General features: G+C 44.4%; 1 protein-coding gene across 4 annotated transcripts in view; it reads right to left on the bottom strand.

Annotated features, from left to right (window-relative positions):
- add3a (adducin 3 (gamma) a) overlaps positions 1-23,104 on the bottom strand; it is a 71,064-nt gene that overhangs the window by 6,710 nt on the left and 41,250 nt on the right. For 3 of the 4 annotated variants that reach the window (XM_053616496.1, XM_053616499.1, XM_053616497.1), the window contains exons 3-11: positions 13,348-13,553; positions 7,217-7,355; positions 4,342-4,493; positions 3,584-3,664; positions 2,001-2,150; positions 1,763-1,906; positions 1,559-1,657; positions 901-1,074; positions 547-804 (exon numbers count right to left, since the gene is read on the bottom strand). In XM_053616496.1, the coding sequence (XP_053472471.1) occupies positions 547-804; positions 901-1,074; positions 1,559-1,657; positions 1,763-1,906; positions 2,001-2,150; positions 3,584-3,664; positions 4,342-4,493; positions 7,217-7,355; positions 13,348-13,533 (1,383 nt within the window). In that variant the 5' untranslated portion in view covers positions 13,534-13,553. Of the gene's footprint in view, positions 1-546; positions 805-900; positions 1,075-1,558; positions 1,658-1,762; positions 1,907-2,000; positions 2,151-3,583; positions 3,665-4,341; positions 4,494-7,216; positions 7,356-13,347; positions 13,554-20,656; positions 22,391-23,104 lie in introns of those variants that run through there. The other variant, XM_053616498.1, reaches the window with a different exon arrangement.

Here is a 23,104-nt window from a genome sequence, read left to right as displayed (position 1 = left end):
TTATACACTGAGAATACAAAAGCTGCTAAGAGGATTTAATACGCAGTTTTAAAGGCAAATATTTGGCCGTGTAAATTATGCGACTGACTAGATCATATTCAGGATGGAAGAGGCAAACTTTTGCATTTGGAAAGATGAACGAATGATAAATATCTTATTTACATGCATATCATTTCGTTTTCATCCGACTTTTTGGCCTGAGGGTGTGCAAACATTTGCACAAAACACCACTTGCATTTCCTGCAGTAAATATGAGGAGAAAACCAGCATGTGATGTCGTCCTGAACGTTTTGGGGATTTTATAGGAATCAGGTACAATCCGAGTTGTTTGTTTAAAACGTGGTAATACTTAAACCTGCCACTAGATGGCAGCAGAAAGCCGATTGTTGTGTTCTGTAAACACGGAGAGACATGGACAAGCAGGAATAAGGTCACTTTCGAAGCCACATCCTCCTACTCATCCACCCACACACACTGAAATGCAAAAACGTGAAACTACTATGCTCTCACACACGCACACACACAAAAAGAAAACCAGGCACACACCATGGTCCTGACGCGGGTGTTCTCCTCGGCGCCGCCTCCGTCAGCCACGTTGATCTTGGTGTAGCAATTAGGCGAGTTGAGCCAGCGTGTTTTCTCCCTCTGCTGCCGCTGCTGAAGGAGACGGTGTTGGAGGCGGGACGCATCGGTTGGCTCGTCCAACGAGAACGCAGTCACCGTGGCCGGAATCTCCACCTCGCTCTTGTGCCGCGGTTTGTCCCGCAACACCGGGTGGCGGTGAGCGTAGCCTGTTCGGTAACCCTAACACAAAGTAAACAAAGATTACAGCCCTGGTACACACAAACGGACAAAAAAAAAAAGAGTCTCTCTCTCACACACACACACACACACACACACCAGATTGTCGAGCATCCTCATGAGCGACTCGAACTCTAGCTCTCCCACTTTCAACTTGTGCGAAGAGCCCATGCTCACACCGGCCTCGACCACGCCCTGCGTCCTGCTCTTATACTTCTCCAGGTCTAACACGATGAGGTTCTCCATTCCTCCTGCACACGAGAACGCGTTCACCTACACACACACACACACACACACACACACACACACACCATGATAATAATAATAAACTAATCATTTACACACTCGTCCCTCAGCAATGAACAGAGCCTTCGCATAAACAAGATCAGAACTCAGGGCTGTTTTCTATCCACACACACACACACACACACACACACACACACACACACACACACACACACACTTTACAGCTGCTGTTTTGACTGAGTATAAAGTCCTGGCACTGATAACATTATATAAATGCATTTCCAATGTACACCAGGAATCACACACACACACACACACACACACACACACACACACACACACACACACACACATACATATATACACACACACCCCAAGGTAATAATAAACTAATCATTTACACACTCGCCCCTCAGCAATGAACAGAGCCTTCACATAAACGAGCTCGGAACTCAGGGCTGTTTTCTATCCACACACACACACACACACACACACACACACACACACACACCTGGATCTGGCAGGCAAACTGGGCATTGTAAATGTAGTGGAAAGCCTCTTCAATGGTTTCTCCTAAAGCCACCACACCATGATTCCTCAGAACGAGCACCTGCGGAATCAGCGGGATTAGTTTGCAAGAGAACTCTATGCTCTCTTATCTTTTAGGAAAAAAAAAAAAAAGAAAAAAAAGTTTAAAACGGCTCAAAAAGTTAACCTTGGCCGAGGGTCCGAGCGCTTTCTGGAGCTCCGCCCTCTCCTCCTTGTCGTCCAGGCTCCCTTGGTAGTTGTAGTAGGCCACGTCGCCGAGGATCAGCGCCTCCTGAGAGATGGGCAGCAGGCCGCACTTCATCGATGACACCTGCACAGAGACGGACACGAGGGTGGGTTTCGGAAACTCGCGGAAAGCCGAGCGGTCGATGCCACATGACCTCGGAACCCGGAGTGATACTCACGGCTGCGGCGGCCGGGGTGTGTAGGTGGATAAGGCAGCGTGCGTCCGGTCTCATGGAGTAGATGGCTGCGTGCGGGCTGAAGCCGACCATGTCGACGCGCAGGTTAGTGGAGCCCTGGTCCACCACGTCGCCCAGGATGTTCACCTTCACCTAAATAATACAAAATAATTCAATGAATAAAAATACACCGTCACCAAAATATACAGGAAAGCCTTCTTCAATAAGACGTGTTTACTATAACTAGAGACCCCCTTTAAACTAAGGAGGACTCAAATGTAAATCTAGTGCAATCTAGTGCGCAGGCGGAAGACGAATAAAACACTTCGGGATGCGCGGTTATTGGAAAACAATTGACTTTTTCGGTAACTCCGATTCGTTCGTCACGCCACTTGGCCGCTGGTTATTTTCCTACAATGCTGCGTCCTGTCATCTTTTATTCCTTACATAATCCACCTCTTCAGCAGCGAATCTGCATCAGAAAAGGCTCTCGTCGAATCCATCTACACGCCCACACACACACACACACACACACACACACACACACACACACACGCTGCGTTATGTAACCAGCTGGATTATGCACTTCAGAGGACAGAAATGTCTGAGTTCAGTTGAATTCGATGGGCTATGTTTCTCATCCTCAAGGAAGGCAAAACCAAACCAGTTAAAACCTGTACGGAACAGGATTGTGAATGAACAGCTTCTAAAATGTCTCAAAATGGTTTTGTTTTTATAAACTACTACAAATGTAACCCCTGCACCAAAAAAGAGAGAGAGAAAAAGAATAAATAAATAAATAAATAGAAAAAAAAGGGAGTTTCCGTTTTAGACGTAATTTTTATTAGTGAACAGTGACGGATTCTCGTTTCTCGGATTCCCCGTACGTTGCCGAGGTTACGAGCATCGAATTAGGCAGTGATGCGAACGGAGGGACACGAGGAACTCCGGGTCAAAGCTAACTGCCTGAGGCTCACACACTGCATTCCATTGTTATCAGCTGATGAGCAGGAATTCACCAAAACAGCAACAGCTGCTACGACACGGGAATGTTATCGGAAGAGAACCAGACGCTCGACGACCGCGAGTAGAGTGCACTGCTCAAATGTCTCGGGATGCCATCTGGCACAAAGGATTAACGTCGATTTCTTGCAAGATGTTCACGGAAACTTTATCTGACCCACTTTCTCTAGTTGTTCGTTCACGATGACCACGAGCAGGGACGATACCGGTTTGTTTTTTAACAGCCTAAACAATGCGTGTTAAAGCGGGGACTGCTGTCCCCACCCCCCTGTGCGTGTGCGCACATATTTTGTCCAGGTGGCTGTAAAGACACACGGCACGACCCTTTCTTCCATTTTGGTCCTCACAATGATAGGATGGCGTCAAAATGTCCTCACAAATCACCCGGTCCTCACAAAACAGTGTGTTTACAGCTTTTATCTGGGAAAACGCTAACAACCAAAATACTTGCTTCTGGTTACCGAAGTTAAGGTATAGATTTATGTGCAGGCTCAGCAGAAGGTCCTCACAAGGATAGAAAAAACAAGATGTATGTGTGTGTGTGTGTGTGTGTGTGTGTGTACCAGATTAGAAGCTGAAGCCTCGGCGAATGACAGCCCTCTGGGGATGATGAGAATGTGGTCCTGCTCCTTACTGACGCGAACCTACAAACATACACATAATTTCGTCTGTCACACAACAGCTGTGTTGATGTTTTACTTCTAAATATAGCGCGTCTTTCGTTTAGTTTCCTCGAGTGCCTATAAAATTAGACCTTTCGCTTCTGGTCCCAACGCCACCCCCCCCATCAAACGGAAAGAAGTGGAATAATGTCAGATCCTGATTCTCCGAAGGTCTTAAACACAATACAAGCCAAGCTATTTTTCCAGGGGTCCAAGCACCAAAGGTATGGGATACTAATAGCGATCACATGCATCTCTATTAAGGGCCCGAACACCAAAAATAAAGCAGCCCCGTTCTAGTGTGTTGGCATGGCTTCCTGTTACAGATTCAAAAACCTGAACGTGTATACGTAACAGAGTCAAGCATCTAAAAATACCCCGATATGATCATAAAGAGTGACATAAAAGCTGAATGTGCCACAACCTGACGCTATGATGCTTTTGGAAATCACTGACCTGTTTGTTATTTCAGATTCTTCCTGTCACGCAACCATAAGTTTGAGAAAAGTACTATAACAACAATAAATACGTTAGTAAATAAATAAATAAACTAATTAATTTGCTGACCCAGCAGATGCGAATTTGCTAACCCAACAAAGTTATTTAAGCTGGGGAAAACTGTTTCACAATGACGCCACGGTATAAAAAGCAAGCCTCACGGTGATGTAGGCGTTGGAGAAGTGAGCCCAGCTGAAGAGATCGACGAGCCGGTAGAGGCTGGCCAGTTTACACCGCGCCTGCTTCTCACCCTTTACCATGGAGCCGGACTCCGCGCTGAAAAGATCATTTATGGGGGACACCATGCCCAGACCTGAGGAGGCAAAAATAAATAAATATCACAACAGAAACCTTCATTATGTTCAGATTAGATTACAAAGCACAAGGTTTTCTCCTTCAATTTAACCCAAAAAGTTTCTCGACCACCTGTGGGATGCGACTAGTTGCTGCTCTGCTCACGGGTGAACTCTGAGCAACACCAAGTTACTACACTGCAAACACGCCCTTGGCTACTTCCCCACCAGAAGTGCGCAACGCCCAGCGGCCGCTTGCAGCACGATAGTCACACACTGTAGGAAGCGGACTTGGCGAAGACCATATTACTATTTCTGAAGCCGTTTCGTCATTTACGTGTAGTGTACTGCGTCGGTTTCTATTTGAACCGCAACGAACTATAAATAAAACTTCACAGCAACCCTTCAGTTAATTAGTCATTAATTACCTCGAACCAAACACGCTGATCGACAACGCCGATATTACGTCCTCCGTGCTTATGACGATTACGCAATAAAATAAGCTAGTACACACTTTTCTAGTGCATCTCAGTTGAGACTAGGGATGTCACGAGAACCGATACTTCAGTACCAAGTCGGTACAAGCATGCTTAAAAACGTGACGGTACTTGTTTTTGTGCGAAAAAGTAGTTGCGCAAGTACCGAGGTAGTAATTCCTCTGGAACTGAAGGGGGCAGCAAATACGCGCGAGTGTATTAGTCGGTCAACAAGTGGTGAAGAAGAAGAACGCCTACAAGCACACGGGAAAAACTACAAAAGATATGCTTAGCTTAACAAGTTTAGCTCCGCCCCGACACGTTGAGAGGAATAAGAGAAGGAAAGCTAGAATCGGTTGCCGGTGTGTAACCGATGCTATCGTTCATTTCAAACAAAGCGAGGAAACACCTGGAATTTGGCGAAGCACCTGAAAGACGGTCATATATTATGTTTGTTTGAGGCAGCTGGCACTGTTGCCATGAATCCAGCTAACGTTATGCTCCATGTAATGTTAGCGATAGCCTGTTATTTGTTAACGACGCTAACGCACTGCAATGTTATAAACTACCTCCTAATGGGCCACCATGCATCGCCATTCAGCCCGTGTCCTGTCAGCTAAATGTAGCCTAATGTCACTAATAATTATTCACATGTCCATGCTTTCAATAAATCCTTTTATCCTGCCACCATCGGTGAATTTAAACTAATGCTTGCATTCAGAGTATAAGGTGTGTGTGTGCGCGTATTTATGAGTGCACCTTAGCACCTAAAATATCTGCCCCCCTCTCTCTCTCTCTCTGCCAGCAACAACCAGAGGAGGATGTCCTCCAGGAGTTTTAAATTTTCCTTAAAAATGGTTTTATTTTTTTTAAAACCACACCGTGGTATCGACTTTGGTATCGAGTATCGTGGACTTTTTGTGGTATCGGTACCGACTACTAGATTTTTGGTATCGTGACATCCCTAGTTCAGACATGTTAATATTTAACCCTCTACTGCATAAATTATATTATAAAAACGCATTTTTATGGACTGGAATTCGTTCAAGTAGTACAAATATATAAAACATTAGAAACTAGTTTTTATGGGGGGTAGTCGGGAAATTGTTACCGTATGGCAACAACGTGCAACGGTGGAAAGTATCGTATAATAAACATTAAAATGTATGAGGTTACTGTTCCAATTACTGCATTTTCCAGGCTATACATTGGTTTTTTTCGTCACCTAGTAAGGAGTGACCATCGGAAAAAGTACGTGGTTGGATTTACTCACTCAGAATACAAACAAAAATTAGATCCAAACATAATGTTTCATTCTCGCTCCACATAAAATTTTGAAAACAAGGTGTAATTGCAAAAATGTCTGAAATTACGAGTTTCCATACTTTGAACATGAAAAAATGTTAATATACCGTTAGAGTAACCGAGTGTTTTTTTCTCTTTTTTTTTTTTGCTGTGTGCGCCTGTTTCAGTTCGTGAACGCACATACCACAGTTCCATTATCGCGTGTCGTTGCCATATGGCAACAATGACATTTTACAATTTAACAGAAGACTCAAAATGTACATACTTGTTTAAATGACAAAAAAATAAACGTTAACTTCTCAGACAGCGTTTCGTTTTTTCCCTTTAAGTTGTTTTGCCCAAGTATTGAACAATTAATCAAATTTTGAGAGCCCTCAGGTGATGACCTTCACCATGCCATGTGACAGCAGAAAAAGACGTGCGAACAGCACTTCCTGGTGACTTGACATGGCCTTTTTCCCTTTATGTCAAAGTTAAATCCCCCCTTTTCCAGTTACATAGGAAATTTGTAGTTTTGTATCATTGCCTATCAAAAAAAAACACCTGGAGATAAATGGATTGTTGCCATATGGCAACAACATGCAGTAAAAAGGGTTAAACAGCCTTTCTCGCCAAACAGGAAATAATCCCGAAAGACACAGACAGAGACGGAGAGAGCGAGAGAGAGAGCGAGAGAGAGTCACTGTATCCTCAGACAATTAGTTCTGCATTCCAGAGATGTAAAAAAACAAAAGACAAAACATGAGGAGCGCTGGATCGAGGCCTGTTCCCCTGCCATCACTTCCAGTATTCAAAAAAGTAATAAGACACTCAAAAGAAAACTTTATTAAATAACATTCTATTACACTACATTTATTAGTAATTTTGAACAAATGCAGATCGTCCACTAAGCAAGTTCCCGTGAACGAGTGGTTACTATAGTAACGATAACGTATTCGAACAACCACCACTGTGCCACTCACTCAGGGGGGAGGTGGGGTATCCTCCGATGGAGCTGGCCATGAAGAAGTCGGCGATCTGGCGCAGGGCGAGGAGGCCGGTTGGGTTATTTCCCTTGTTCATCTGTTCCTGGATCAGGCCTTCCAGCTCGTCCTTGAACGCCTGAGACACAGACAGAGGGGATTAATCGCACCTAGCAACATTCTAACAAGTAACAACTCAGTTAACAGGTCAACAAAATGGCAGAACCTGGGTAACTATCCACATCCCCCCCCATTTCTTTAGATCATAGTATGGGTTTAATCTAGCTTGCTAGCTACTAAACCACAAGTAACACTACCCAAAACCGCGTACATTTTCTATACAGCTCTTTTACAACTCGCTTGGCCGACGCCCCTCATTAAATCGGCAAAATACTTCCACACAGGTGACATTTTTCACTGCTAACCAAAACAAAAACAAAACGTGGTGGGAAAAAAAAGACTGCATTTCTACACGGCCACGCACAGAGGGGGGGAAAAGTTCAAGACCTCATCGCGCACACTTCGCTCGAGTTAATGATACACCGAAACAACGCTCAGGACAGCGGCGCGATCAAAGCACATTTGGAACACGGCCCAGATCACCAGCACGGACGCTGTGTTGGGTGATGAGCCGCTCAGCGACAGTGATGACGGGTGTCAGGAACGTGTTGTGACGCACATGGTTTCAGTCCCGCTCATTATCCTGGGCCGCGTCTACTGTAAACATGCTCTCACACACACATTCTCTCTCTCTCTCTCTCTCTCTCTCTCACACACACACACCATCATGTTTGTGTACATGCACCTGTGGAGTTTGTGATGAAGCAACAAAACACCAAACCACCACCCACTGACACACCCCCCCCATTTCACTCGGACATGTCGCAACAATCACAGTTAACATTGCACTAAAGGAGGTCAGAAAGGAGAACATGTTAAAATGTTTCACAACAACCACAAATTGTGTGTGTGTGTGCACCAGAAAAATGCGTCACTTTTAAACCCCTGCCGAAAAAGCTTTTACACACTTGCATTATAATTCTAATTAAAAAGACGACGTCTGTGTGACTGTGGTCTGTTCAGTAAGCTGCGTTTGTGATTTGGGACACATCCACAGCGAACACAATGGTGAGAACTTTATGAGTACACGGTGAATAAGGAGGCGGTAGAATTATGACCGCGAGACATTTACGATCGTGTTCATCCTCGTCCCTCCTGTAGCCGTAATCCCAGCATGCACCGCTCTCCTCCGACGCTGCAGAAGCCATGTTGATCCCTTTCTGCTCGTCAGGAGTTGTTCCTTCAGCGACAGCGCGTTTTCCTCTCTGGGTTTGTGCACCTCTGGGAGTAATTAGCTGAAGTATTTCAGGCTGCGCGTTTGTGCGGTTCGTCTCTCAAACACTCGACCCAGACTGATAATTAGCTGCTAATCTGAAACGCTTGATCGCAAAAAAGCAAAAGGCTGAAGCGAGGGTGTGGACCAAATACTAGCTTTAAACACGAGGGTTAACACAGATACTGCTTTATAAAGGAAACCAGAATGGAGAAAAAATAAACCCGGCACAACTTAGTTCTTTTATAGCATAATAGCTAACATTTGTGAATTTAATCGGCTAATTACCAGCAGACTTTAAAAAAAAAACAAAAAAAAAACAAACACAGAAGTCACACATTTATAAGAGATTTTCTTAGCCACCAAGCTAGCGTGAGGTAACCCGACAGGATTTATGAAAGGAAATTTCAAGTCACGTTTTATGATTATAATTATAATCTTCACCTCATAATGCTACAGCTAGCTTACATGATGTACTGAAAGGATTTCAGATTTTTAGGCCACATTCATAAATATTCGTAATCTTAACGGCTAATGATAGCGATCTGGCTAACTTGAGCTAATCAGACAGGAATATCGAGGAGGATTACAACTGTAATCATGATCATAATCTTCAGTACTGATACCAGTTAGCTATTAAGAGGATTCTTTAAACCCTATAACTATATCTTCAACGCTAATACCAGCTTGCTAGCTTCCATGAGCAAACCTGACTGGATTTCTGAAAGGATATTTAAAGCCCTATTCTTAAAAACGTTCACCATCCTATTTACGATAGCTAGCTAGCTAAAATGAGCTGACAAAACTTCTGACAGGATTTTTAGATGTACATACAAAGGGATCAAACTCTTTCTTCCTAAAGCTACGTAGCTAGCGAACACGAGCAAACGTGACAGGATTTCTGAGAGGATTTTTAAAGCTACAGTCATAAAAGGTTCATAACTCCTGATAACACCAGTTAGCTATCTAACACGAACCGACCTGACAGGATTTCCAAGGGGATTTTCAAATTACTTTCAAAGTTGCTCGTAATGATCACTGCTAACAACAGCTAGCTGGCTAAAATGAGCCGACAGGACCACTTTATTCTTTATTTTAAAGCTAGCTAAGGTGTTTAAAATTTTCAAGCAATTTTTCTAATGGTTCACTGATGATGCCGGTTAGCTAGCTATCATGGGCTAACCTGAGAGGATTTCTCAGTGGATTTTTAAAGCTATACTCAAATATTCACAGTCTTTTACTGCTAATGAGAACTAGCTGAGTAAAACGAGCCTAGAGCACTTCTGACAGGATTTCTAGATGGATTTTACAAATAGTCATAATCTTTATTTCTAAAGCTACATAGCCAGCTAAGATTTCCGAGAGCATTGTTTGACAATAGGACTGAGGATTATACACTTTTATTAACGCAGCTTATTTAGCTGGCTAACATGAGCTAACCTGACACAATTTCTGAGAGGAATGTTCGTAAACGGTCATAATCCTTACTGCGTACTGCTAGCTAGAGGGCGAACATGAGCTGAAGAGACTTGTAGCAGGGTTTTAAGATAGCTAACCTGACAGGATTTCCGAGACGATTTATTTATTTATTTTTCACTGCCTATGCTAGCTAGCTGGCCAAGAGACTTCCGAGAGCTGTTTGGCTGTTGCGCTGGGTGTGTACGTAACACTTTCCACTGTCCTTGACAGCTAAATTTGCAGAAGTTGAGGCATTAAAACGGTCGTTGTGAACTTAAAACGCAAGCACGTGGAGGAAAAGACACCCCGACACCCTCTCACAACTCTACTCATTTGTGAGATTAAAAATGTGTCAATAATTCTCAGCTCTTACCATTTCTCTCTCTCGACTTTGTGTTGGATACACACCTCGTTTCCCTGCGCACTCGGCCCGGGTTCAAGAAAAACAACCTCCAGGCTAATTTGATTTGTTTCCTGCTGTGCTGTTTACATCACCGTAGATTAGGTAATAAGCAACGGCACCAATAAACCTAGACAGTTAACCGAAACTCTCAGTATGAGGGTAAGCTCATGTTAGCTCGTGATGCCCCCCCCACCCCCACGTTGCCTTATTGACAGTGCTAAACACTTTTAGCTAAAGCCGCTGGCATGCTTCTACGAAAACATCATGCAAATGTTCAGAAATCTTTACTGCAAAATTTTAAACAAGCATCTCCACACAGAAAACTTCACAATCTCCACGATTATAGGTTTTCTTTGTTGCACAGCAAAATCTTACTAATTCGTCTATTGTTAGCGTTAGCTTATGCGGCTCAGACGACTTCTGCTTTTCTACACAATAAAATATCTATATTTGTAAACATTTATCTAAAGAGCAACACTGCTAACCGTCGCTAATCTGCCTTCGTCATCCTGTATAAACGAAACCATCTGAATAGTGAGACTATGTTTCTGATCTGTTGTGATATGTGATCATGGAAAACATCACCACTGACAGTATATTAGTAACATACACACACACACACACACACACAACATGCCCACACTTGAAACAGGAGCAGTGAGGGCTGGTGTGATACGATGACCTCATGAAAACACATACAATTAATACAACGCATCAGAATTGAGTCTCGCAGGTGTTCGCTTCTTTCCCAGACCGCCCCTTTCAGCATTAACACACACACACACACACACACACACACACACACAAAAAGCCGTTTTATATTTAGCCGTGTGGTTTTATTCTTCTGCCTCATGGTCACGGATTTATTTCGGTTGCTGCACTGGTTTACCGCAATACGTGTGGACACTCGAAAAGTAACACAATTAATATATTTAATTAATTATTATATAAAATCAGTGGCATTTGCAAAGTTTGTTCTTTCAGATTGCTGAAAGGCTGAAGGACAAAAACAACAACAACAAGGCAGGCTGAAGCAATCTGGTCTTTTACAGGGATGGACAAATGATAAATTTGTTAGCACGCCCACTGGGTGAAATGAAAGCTCCAGTGTGCTGCCTAGTTGCCAGGAAGCCCAATCAAGGACAATCTAATTATGAGCATTAAATACATTAGTACTATTTCACTGCAGTCTTTACCATTTCCTGATAATACTTACTTTTCATGAAGCACTCTATTTACACACTGGACAATGCAGGGTTCGGGGGAAACACAGGGTTTAGGGTGAATGCAAAGGGGGGAGGGGGGAGTTTGGAGGAAGGCGAGGTTTGGGTGGAACACATAGGAACATGGGGTTTGGAGGGAACGTGTGGAATGTGGGGTTTGGAGGAAGGCAAGGTTTGAGGGGAACACAAGGAACATGGGGTTTGGAGAAACACGGGGTTTGGGGGGAACACAAGGAACATGGGGTTTGGAGGAACACAAGGAACATGGGGTTTGGGTGAACACCAGGAACGCGAGGTTTGGGCAAACACAAGGAACATGGGGTTTGGAGGAACACAAGGAACATGGGGTTTGGAGGAACACGGGGTTTGGGGGGAACACAAGGAACATGGGGTTTGGAGGAACATGGGGTTTGGGTGAACACCAGGAACGCGAGGTTTGGGCAAACACAAGGAACATGGAGTTTGGAGGAACACAAGGAACATGGGGTTTGGAGGAACACAAGGAACATGGGGTTTGGAGGAACACAAGGAACATGGGGTTTGGAGGAACACAAGGAACATGGAGTTTGGAGGAACACAAGGAACACGGGGTTTGGAGGAACACAAGGAACACGGGGTTTGGAGGAACACAAGGAACACGGGGTTTGGGGGAACACCAGGAACGCGAGGTTTGGGAGTGGGTTGGGTTTGGGGGGAATTCTGAGCTAGAGACAGGTTATGATATATATATATATATTTTTTACATATCTGACTGCAGAGGATTCCTCCTGAAAGCACGAAGCCCCGTCTGGGTCTTGACTACAGCCTGAAACACTGGACAATATGTAATCTTCCAAACCCCAATACACACAGAACTCAAGGATAAAACAAAAAGAAAGTCACGCATTTATGTAACAGGCTGCCCAAGAACAATCATGCTCTCTCTCTCTTTCACACACACACTCGCATCCCAGCAGTAAAACTCCTTTACACCCTTAAACCACAGCAAACCAGCCACCAACGCACTCACTGCCGTAAGATCTGCACGTGTGTGTGTGTGTGTCTCAGTCAGACGGGGTGTGGTACGCCAGGCTGCTGAAAACACCGCTGCTGTGACTCTCAGAAACTCGCCATCAGTAAATACATCCAGCTCGATGTAATCTCTCGGAGCGCAGGACTCGAGATTACATCCTCAAACACCCGTCCCTGTTCTAATCCATCACACCAGTGTTCAGACCAGCAGCCATTTCTCACGTCGCAGCACTCAAGATCACGGTACTGTAGTGGGCGTTCATATTTCAGCTAGTTGCCATGGTTTCACTGGCACACACACACACACACACACACACACAACAGGATAAATACAGAACATATACACAACCACACATTTCACCATGCCTCGTCTATTCGGACCACAAATCAAATATTCTCCGACTAAAAATAAAGAAAAGGGGAACTGTTCGTAAATAAACGCACATGCTGTGCAGTCCTTCCCCGTCCACTTTTAACTCGTGGTTCGTACTGCATTTGACCCTTAGGGATACACGATTCTGCTAAATTTTAGCTAGCTAGGTCGCTTCCTGGACACGTGGACTCTCCTATTGGCCGCGCTGAAATTTTCAGTGGGTTTGCGTACACGGGTCTCATTTATAAAGCTGGATATATGGAGAGAGAGTGTGTGTGTGTGTGTGTGTGTGTGTGTGTGTGTGTGTGTGTGTGTGTGTGGACGACTCACAGGACTCTGCAGGATGTGTGTGACCCTCTTCTTCTGCTCCATCATGTTGAAATCTTGCCGCAGGTCGGCGGGCATGTTACGAGCACGCTGGTACTCCGGATCGTTCTCGTTCACCCGGTCGAAATATCTCTCCTTCGGTCCGACGCTGGTGGGGGACATGACCTCCGCACTCATCTCTCCACTCATCTCGCTGCTCGGCTAAAAACCTGCGCACACACACAGAGAGAGAGAGAGAGAGAGAGACAGTGAGACCATTGAATTTTCTAGTTTATTACTCTTTAATAAAGGAGAGCGAGAGAAGCTGGAAAGAGGACAAGGCAAAACAGTGCGCATACACACACACACACACACACCCCCCATCAGACTGCAGATGAGCATTCCTGTGGAGACCCAGACACAGTGACAGAAAGAGAGACAGGATGGTGTTGGTAACAAGAAACTTTTTTTTTTCCCCCTCACTAAATGTTTCAGTGATATCTCTCTCTTTCTCTCCCTCACAAACAGTCCATTATTCCCTGCAGTGCTCTCTTTCCTTTCTGTGTGTGCGCACGTGCCAGTGTGTCTGTGCATAAAGTTTAAGCATCACTTCAGCAGATGGAGAGAGTGGGCTCAAATAGCCATTTATTATAATTCTTTAATATCCACCTCTCCAAAGAGAGAAGAGAAACACAGTGAGAGTGAGACAGAGAGAGAGAGAGAGAGAGAGAGAGAGAGAGAGAGAGAGAGAGAGACAGACAGATCAGGGCGGAGAGAGAGAGAGAGAGAGACAGACAGACAGACAGATCAGGGCGGAGAGAGAGACAGCGATCAGGGCGGAGAGAGAGAGAGAGAGAGACAGATCAGGGCGGAGAGAGAGAGACAGACAGATCAGGGTGGAGAGAGAGAGAGACAGACAGATCAGGGTGGAGAGGGAGAGAGAGAGAGAGAGAGAGAGAGAGAGAGAGAGAGAGAAAGGGAGAGAGACACCAGGGCAGAGAGAGAGAGAGACACCAGGGTGGAGAGAGAGAGAGATCAGGGCGGAGAGAGAGAGAGAGATCAGGGCGGAGAGAGAGAGAGATCAGGGCGGAGAGAGAGAGAGAGATCAGGGCGGAGAGAGAGAGAGAGAGAGAGAGAGAGAGAGAGAGAGAGAGAGAGAGATCAGGGCGGAGAGAGAGAGATCGAGATCAGGGCGGAGAGAGAGAGAGATCAGGATGGAGAGAGAGAGATCAGGGCGGAGAGAGAGAGATCGAGATCAGGGCGGAGAGAGAGAGAGAGATCAGGATGGAGAGAGAGAGAGACACCAGGGTGGAGAGAGAGAGAGAGATCAGGGCGGGGAGAGAGAGAGAGAGAGAGAGAGAGATCAGGGCGGAGAGAGAGACCAGGGCGGAGAGAGAGAGAGAGAGAGAGAGAGAGATCAGGGCGGAGAGAGAGAGAGAGAGAGAGAGAGAGAGAGAGAGAGAGAGAGAGATCAGGGTGGAGAGAGAGACCAGGGCAGAGAGAGAGAGAGAGAGAGAGAGAGATCAGGGCAGAGAGAGAGAGAGAGAGAGATCAGGGCGGGGAGAGAGAGAGAGAGAGAGAGATCAGGGCGGAGAGAGAGAGAGAGAGAGAGAGAGAGAGAGAGAGATCAGGGCGGAGAGAGAGAGAGAGAGAGAGAGAGAGAGAGAGATCAGGGCGGAGAGAGAGAGAGAGAGAGAGAGAGAGAGAGAGAGAGAGAGAGAGAGAGATCAGGGCGGAGAGAGAGAGAGAGAGAGAGAGAGATCAGGGCGGAGAGAGAGAGAGAGATCAGGGCGGAGAGAGAGAGAGATCAGGGCGGAGAGAGAGAGAGAGAGAGAGAGATCAGGGCGGAGAGAGAGAGAGATCAGGGCGGAGAGAGAGAGAGATCAGGGCGGAGAGAGAGAGAGAGAGAGAGATCAGGGCGGAGAGAGAGAGAGAGATCAGGGCAGAGAGAGAGAGAGAGAGAGAGAGAGAGAGAGAGAACAGGGCGGAGAGAGAGAGAGAGATCAGGGCGGAGAGAGAGAGAGAGAGAGATCAGGGCGGAGAGAGAGAGAGAGATCAGGGCGGAGAGAGAGAGAGAGAGAGATCAGGGCGGAGAGAGAGAGAGAGATCAGGGCAGAGAGAGAGAGAGAGAGATCAGGGCAGAGAGAGAGAGAGAGAGAGAGAGAGAGAGAGAGATCAGGGCGGAGAGAGAGAGAGAGAGAGAGAGATCAGGGCGGAGAGAGAGAGAGAGATCAGGGCGGAGAGAGAGAGAGAGCGAGATCAGGGCGGAGAGAGAGAGAGAGATCAGGGCGGAGAGAGAGAGAGAGAGAGAGAGAGCGAGATCAGGGCGGAGAGAGAGAGAGAGAGAGAGAGAGAGATCAGGGCGGAGAGAGAGAGAGAGAGAGAGAGATCAGGGCGGAGAGAGAGAGAGAGAGAGCGAGATCAGGGCGGAGAGAGAGAGAGAGACAGAGAGAGAGCAATGATGATTCGTCTATATTTTTACAATTGCTCTTATTTGTCTAGGTCTGTTTCTGTAATAAGGGTTGTGTATCGATGTTGCATTGCAGGAAATGTTACGCAACGTTCACTACACTGCAGCTCTGCTACCGCTGGTGTGAGAGTGTGTGTGTGTATGAATGAGACACAGTGTAAAGCGCTTTGGATAAAATCTCTATATAAGTGCAGACCATTTACCAGTTACATCGTCCTTTATTGCAGTACGAGACTAGCGCTCGATTTCGCTTGGGGTGATTAATCTGCACCCATAAACCATTTCTGTAACGATTGCTTATCAACAATAACCCACACCCATAGTTTCCCCCGTTACACACGAGAGCGCCCTCTAGAGGCGAAATAAAAACTATCGCTGACCAACTGTGTCCAGTATTTTGAAGTGTTTTTTTAAAAAATTATTTTGGACGTCTCTGTTTTTTTTTTTGTTTTTGTTGTTTGGAGCGTTACTTTTTGGTTCGGTTTGGATGTACATTTTTTATTTACCTTAACACTGATTAATAGCTAATATATTAATATTTACGTCATTAATCCATGTAAAAAAAATAATTTAAAAAAACAGTACAGTTTTCATGGTACCGTCAGTACTGCTTATTTTTGTAATAAAGTTCGACAATATTTTACTTTGAGTGTCATTTTTTCATTCGATATCAATTTTAAAAACTATTTGACTCATTGCTCATCGGTACCGGTGAACAGAAAACACAAGCTCCGCCTCCTCGTTAATAATAATAATCTACTAGGGCGGAAGGTAACGATACACACTACGCATCATGGTGTTTCGGTTCAGAATTTATAAAATGACATTAGTGGTGCATGTAAAAATGTGTTTTACTAAGGAAACAATACAGCATTTAAAAAAAAATAATTGTATAACATAATACTGTTTCTCTGCGTATCGTGATGCGATGTTCCCGGCATATTGTCAAGCCTCGGGCTGATTAGAAAGCGCTAAACGTTACGCCGAAGCATCTGCTAGAGCATAAAGCTGATTAAACAAATCCCCGTGTTAAATCCCTGCATGCAGCTCACCCACTGACCCGGCAGAGCGGGGGCGGGGGCGGGGCCGGCTGAGTGCATCTCGTTGTCATGGTGACGTGTGACAACCAGCATGTGCCGACGACGCGCACGGACACGCGAGCTGCAGAAACACAGAGGGTAGTTTCACTTCTTCATCTAAAATATCAGTCACCGGTTTCCTCCTGCGAATCAGCTAATAACAAAACACCACACGCGATCGTTTCTATAGCAACAACCGACTTATAAGGACTTGCACGGGCGAGCGAAAACGCAATCCAACGCTTTCAGGTTTTGTTTATGTAGGCGAACTGGATTTGAGCGTGCGCGCGACGATGCCCTGAGACGAGGCTGTAAGATAACGCGAGACGTGTTGACCGTGCCAGGCGACCGGGCCGAGAGAGAAAAAGTGTGTGTTTGTGTGTGTGAGAGAGAGAAATAAAGAGACTATGGGATTTACAACAGCTGCGAAGTCTCCAGATACAGTCCATTATTCTCTCTCTCTCTCTCTCTCACACAGACACAGACACACCCCCTCAGGCTGCATGACACAGGCTGTTACTGTGCTGGCTTGTGGGAAACAAATGCAGGGGATCAGTCATTGCGCACACACACACAGAGGGGGAATACGATGGCAGTGTGATGGCGCAGTCACAAGACCCACACCTACACACACTGCATCCGGTTCAATCAATGCACCATTGTATGGTCAGGGCTACCCAGGGAGAGGATTCACCCGGTCATCCACTCACTGTCTCTATCTCTCTCTCTCTCACACACACACACACACACACACACACACAGAAATACAGTTCCATTTGCATTAGCTATTTTACCATCATTACAATCAAACTTCCAGTCTCTCTCTCCCTCTCACACACACACAATTCTGCATTTCATTCTGTCGATAAAGAACCAACGAGCCAAATCCAAACGCTCACTAAACACCAGACCTCCGCAAACTGTACAAACACCACATTAAATCTGACAACGATGATCTCACACCTACGCCCACACACACACACACACACACACACACACACACACACACACAGAGTCGCTAAGTGCTAAAACCCACAGCGGAATCTGCACAACATGGACGAGTTATGTAATAATGCAAGATGTGGAACATACATACATTATATATATATATATATATGGAGCTGAATTTGAGTACACTACCGGAATCTTCCAAAATAAAAAAACAACAGCACAGCTCTACGTAAACTTTGTTATGCTAACAAGTACAAACAAGATACCGTTGTTTTTATTAAGCATCCGTTACCCGACGTTCTTCGCTACTTCACAAGCGACTGCTACGAGTAACGGCTTTGGCGAACCGTGATCAGCCAGCTTTACAACTGAAACGCACAATTTCCGACAATTTTTTTTTTTTAAACTTCATCGTACGTTTAAAATTTTATTTATATATTTTTACTTCAGATCAAATCAACATAGTCAGACGTTACCTGGTTACTGCCGACTAGTACGGGTAACTCTGCTACGCGAACAAGTACGTAACGAGATACCGCCGTCCGTTAGCGAACGTTCTTCGCTACTTCACAATCACCTGCTTCGAGTAACTGCTCTGGCTCAGCTTCACAGATAAAACTCGCAACGCCGGCGATTTAAGCATTTTTTTTTAAAATACAAAAACCAAAGAAATCTCCTCCTCAACTCGGAAATTCCTATTTCGACGTCTCCTCAACTCCGAGCTCGAGCCTAGCACACGACGGCGTGACAACATGGCCGCTCAAACGGTCAACAGTGATCATAATAGTACGTAGCTACTTTAAACGAGTATGTTTATTTACGTCAGAGCAATAAACACACACACACACACACACGTTAGCTGGTTACGTCTATAAAGTTAACCATACCGCTTCCTGGTTTGAGAAAGTAAATACGCCGTAAACTCACGATCACTGTTCGATGTTAGCTGGCTAGCTCGTCAACTGCGTCATTCACAAGTAGGACGCAATTAGCTAGCTATCCAGCAATCCCAGGTCAGACATCTCAATGCTGCCAGTAAGCCGAGACACAGATGGGATTTTGACAGCGTTCCAGTCGGATAACCTTTCGAAACGCTTTAAAGTAATCGAAAGCGACATTTTTTCAGAACAGAATTTTAACCGCAAATATTTATTCGACCGGAGCTTCCCGAACGCTCTTTCGCCCCAGACCGAAGACGCGCCGCATCCAACAGGTTCACGTTTATCGGTGAGCATTACAAATCAGAGACATTTTACGCCGTTTTTAAGTCTATACTTCAGAGCACAGGTTACCATAGAAGTTGCATTTGTAGAATAATCCGATACAGAAATCCGCATGTTATATAGTGTTGTGTATACTAAAATACTCCGCGCTAGAAAGCGTGCGCCGTATACGTGATGTGTAGATGCCACACCTTTCAGCGAAATGGACTTTACACTCGTATAAAACGTGCCACGTGACCCCGACTGAACTGACAAACTCGACTGCAGGTACCGTGTGATAAGAACAACAAAAGAACTGATGAACAACAAAAGCCTCCCACGTGTTGACGGTCTTGACTGATTTACACAACAGCCAATCGTATTCGAGATCCAACCCAATCATTTAGTTAGCTAGCTAAATATGGAGAACGGCGAAGAGTTTAACAAGTCCCAAGTCCCAACCCCCCCCCCCGCAACTCCGGACTTCAACCAGGATGATATCCTACACCTAGAAGACGAGATGCCGTGTGATTTCAGGAGTTATTCCGTACGTACCGCAGCGAAGTCTAGCTCCAGCGTCGATCTTATAACCACTTTTAAATATCATGCTACGTGATAAAACAATATTGCTGGCTCTCACCGTTGGAGAAATCCCGACACAAAATCGCGTTCTCGGTCAGCGTGTGGTAGCGACGTTACGACCCCGAACAACCCGCAAGTTTGCACAACGGTCTTCTGAAAAGTCACGCAATGCCAACCTGTACAAACTCCACCCTCTCAACTAAAGAAGGCGGAGTTCGTGGAAAGACGTGCAAAGAGAAAACCCGCACCAAACAACCCATGTTTACTTTTTTTTTTTTTAAAAAGCTACTGGAGTAGAGCTAGGGGGCGGGACTTGTACATTCTAGAAAGCGTTTGATTGGACGATCGTCAGATTAGTACAAGTAGGAGTCATCAAAAACTATATAAAACAAAAAAACCAACACCTCCACAACTGTTTTGTAAATATACTACAGTGTTAGTGTCTGTAACATGAAGACTGAAGCCCTCATTTGAGGAGCTCTTTAGATTCTCCCCACTTCCGCCCAGCACGAGGCTCAGTCCAGGTGTTACAGATGAACCTCGTCTAATGTTTACTGTCCTTGTTTACCCCCAGTTTTAATATGCATTTTCAATGGCGAGTACAGTTTACTGACGGAAACACAGGCGACGTGAGACTCAGTCACGTAAAGCGGGAACATGCACGCGAGTAAACAAATACATCACGTGCACGGCGTGCTCGACGCTATGGTCGCCCCTCCTGCGGAGCCCGCGTGCGTCCCGCCCATCTAGCAGAGAGACCGTTTCTCTCTTTCTTTAAATAAAAACCCCTATAAATAGCAAAGCGGGGTAGAGGTTGAGTTGCGGTTCCACACCCACCCAACAATACCTGGAAAGAACAATCCAAGGATTCACAATGGGCCTCCTATATCTGCACACGGGGGGGGGAATGTAACCTAACACACGCATGCACGTGCACAATAAAGCAAAGCAAACACACGATCAAAAGGAAAGCGCACGCGTGTGAGCTGTTCATGCGTTGCAAAAAGGCGTGCGCGAGCTCCGGTAAAGGAAAACATTAAATGACCCACCTGTGTGTGTGTGTTTTCCCCGTCTCAATATCTCGCTTTAAAAAAAAAGAAAAACATACAAAAAAACGCACTAAGCAGGCATGTCCTTCTTTCCCAGACTGCAACGCGCCGCCAGGGTTCACTCCCGCACGGTCATCCTCGCGACTTCCCTCCGTGCGCGCGCCGTCCCGAGCACTAGAGCTGCGCGCGAGTTCTCTGCCGGTGCGTGTGTACACGTTTGTATGGCCTCGCCTGCGTGCGCGTACTACGCGCGAGTGAAAACCCTTTGAGCTGCGAGAGGAGCTAAAGGCAGCACGTGACCTGCTAACCCGACCCATTTCCTTTGAGCGCGGCCACGCGCTGACCAATCAGAGCGCGAGTCTGCACGCGGGACAGCCCAGCTGTCTCAGAGCGAGGAAATTAAAGGTCACTGCTTTGTGTGTGTGTGTGTGTGCGTGCGCGTGCGCTCACAAGTGGAATTAAAGGTCAGTGTTTACTACTTTGTGTGTGTTTAATTTGTAAGCCTCTGTTTGTGTGTTGCAATCACACTACATCTACTACAGTAAATCTACCACACACACACACTCCAGCTGGACTTCATTAAAGCGCTGACACATGAGCCTCAGTACTTTTATCCCAAAGTGCTGGTGAATTCTCGACACTGATTGGTCAAAAGGTGTTCATTCATTTTTTCTAACAGCAGTCCTGACTATAGTTAATTACAGGTTTATATTAATGCACTTGTTCTGATACGTTTCTATAGCAACAACTTACACAGAAAAACATGCAACAACGGATATGGTAAAGCTTTCTGCATTCACATTTAAGTAAGGAGTCTCAGAATTTTTTAACAGTCGGTAAGTTTTTCCCAGACAAGACAGAGGAGTTTCTCGGTAACATGATACGCTGAATAGTTTTGGCTTGTTAGCAAGAGAGGAAAAAATGTTAAATGTAACTATAAATGGATAAACAAATATAATGTGTGATTCATTAATACTTGGAAAAAATTGTAATGGTTGGCTAATTGCGGCATTATAAGAGGAATAAAAGTAGTAGTCTTTGTATATCATATTTGCGCCTACATCTCTTCATAGCACCATAGCATAACGACAATTTGCAGTCTGTGTAGGTGATGTTGCATATTGAATAACGACAGACAAACAAATCAACACTGAACACACTTCCAGTTGGTGCAGGCATTAATAACTATCCAATAGCTATCCAAATGGAACTATCCAATAAATACAATAACTATCCAAAAACTATCCAAATGGAACTATCCAATAAATACAATAACTATACAAATGGAACTATCCAATAAATACAATAACTATCCAAAAACTATCCAAATGGAACTATCCAATAAATACAATAACTATACAAATGGAACTATCTAAATGGAGCTATCCAATAAATACAATAACTATCCAAAAACTATACAAATGGAACTATCCAAATGGAACTATCCAATAAATACAATAACTATCCAAAAACTATACAAATGGAACTATCCAAATGGAACTATCCAATAAATACAATAACTATCCAAAAACTATACAAATGGAACTATCCAATAAATACAATAACTATCCAAAAACTATACAAATGGAACTATCCAATAAATACAATAACTATCCAAAAACTATACAAATGGAACTATCCAAATGGAACTATCCAATAAATACAATAACTATCCAAAAACTATCCAAATGGAACTATCCAATAAATACAATAACTATCCAAAAACTATACAAATGGAACTATCCAATAAATACAATAACTATACAAAAACTATACAAATGGAACTATCCAAATGGAACCATCCAATAAATACGTTAACTATACAAATGGAACTATCTAAATGGAACTATCCAATAACTATCCAATAAATACAGTAACTATCCAAATGGAACTATCCAATAAATATCCAAATGGAACTATCCAATAAATATCCAAATGGACTATCCAATAAATATCCAAATGGAACTATCCAAATGGAACTATCCAATAAATACAATAACTATCCAAATGGAACTATCCAATAACTATCCAAATGGAACTATACAATAACTATCCACATGGAACTATCAAATAACTATACAATATCCAATAACCTACCAAATGGAACTATCTAAATGGAACTATCCAATAACCATCCAAATGGAACTATCTAAATGGAACTATCCAATAACCATCCAAATGGAACTATCCAAATGGAACTATCCAATAACCATCCAAATGGAACTATCCAAATGGAACTATCCAATAACCATCCAAATGGAACTATCCAAATGGAACTATCCAATAACCATCCAAATGGAACTATCCAAATGGAACTATCCAATAACCATCCAAATGGAACTATCTAAATGGGACTATCCAATAAATACAACTATCCAAATGGAACTATCCAAATGGAACTATCTAAATGGAACTATCCAATAAATACAATATCTATCCAAATGGAAC

Source organism: Ictalurus furcatus, chromosome 27 (genome assembly GCF_023375685.1).
Source record: "Ictalurus furcatus strain D&B chromosome 27, Billie_1.0, whole genome shotgun sequence".
NCBI classification, from domain to species: domain Eukaryota; kingdom Metazoa; phylum Chordata; class Actinopteri; order Siluriformes; family Ictaluridae; genus Ictalurus; species Ictalurus furcatus.
This window is presented reverse-complemented; position numbering and strand designations above follow the sequence as displayed.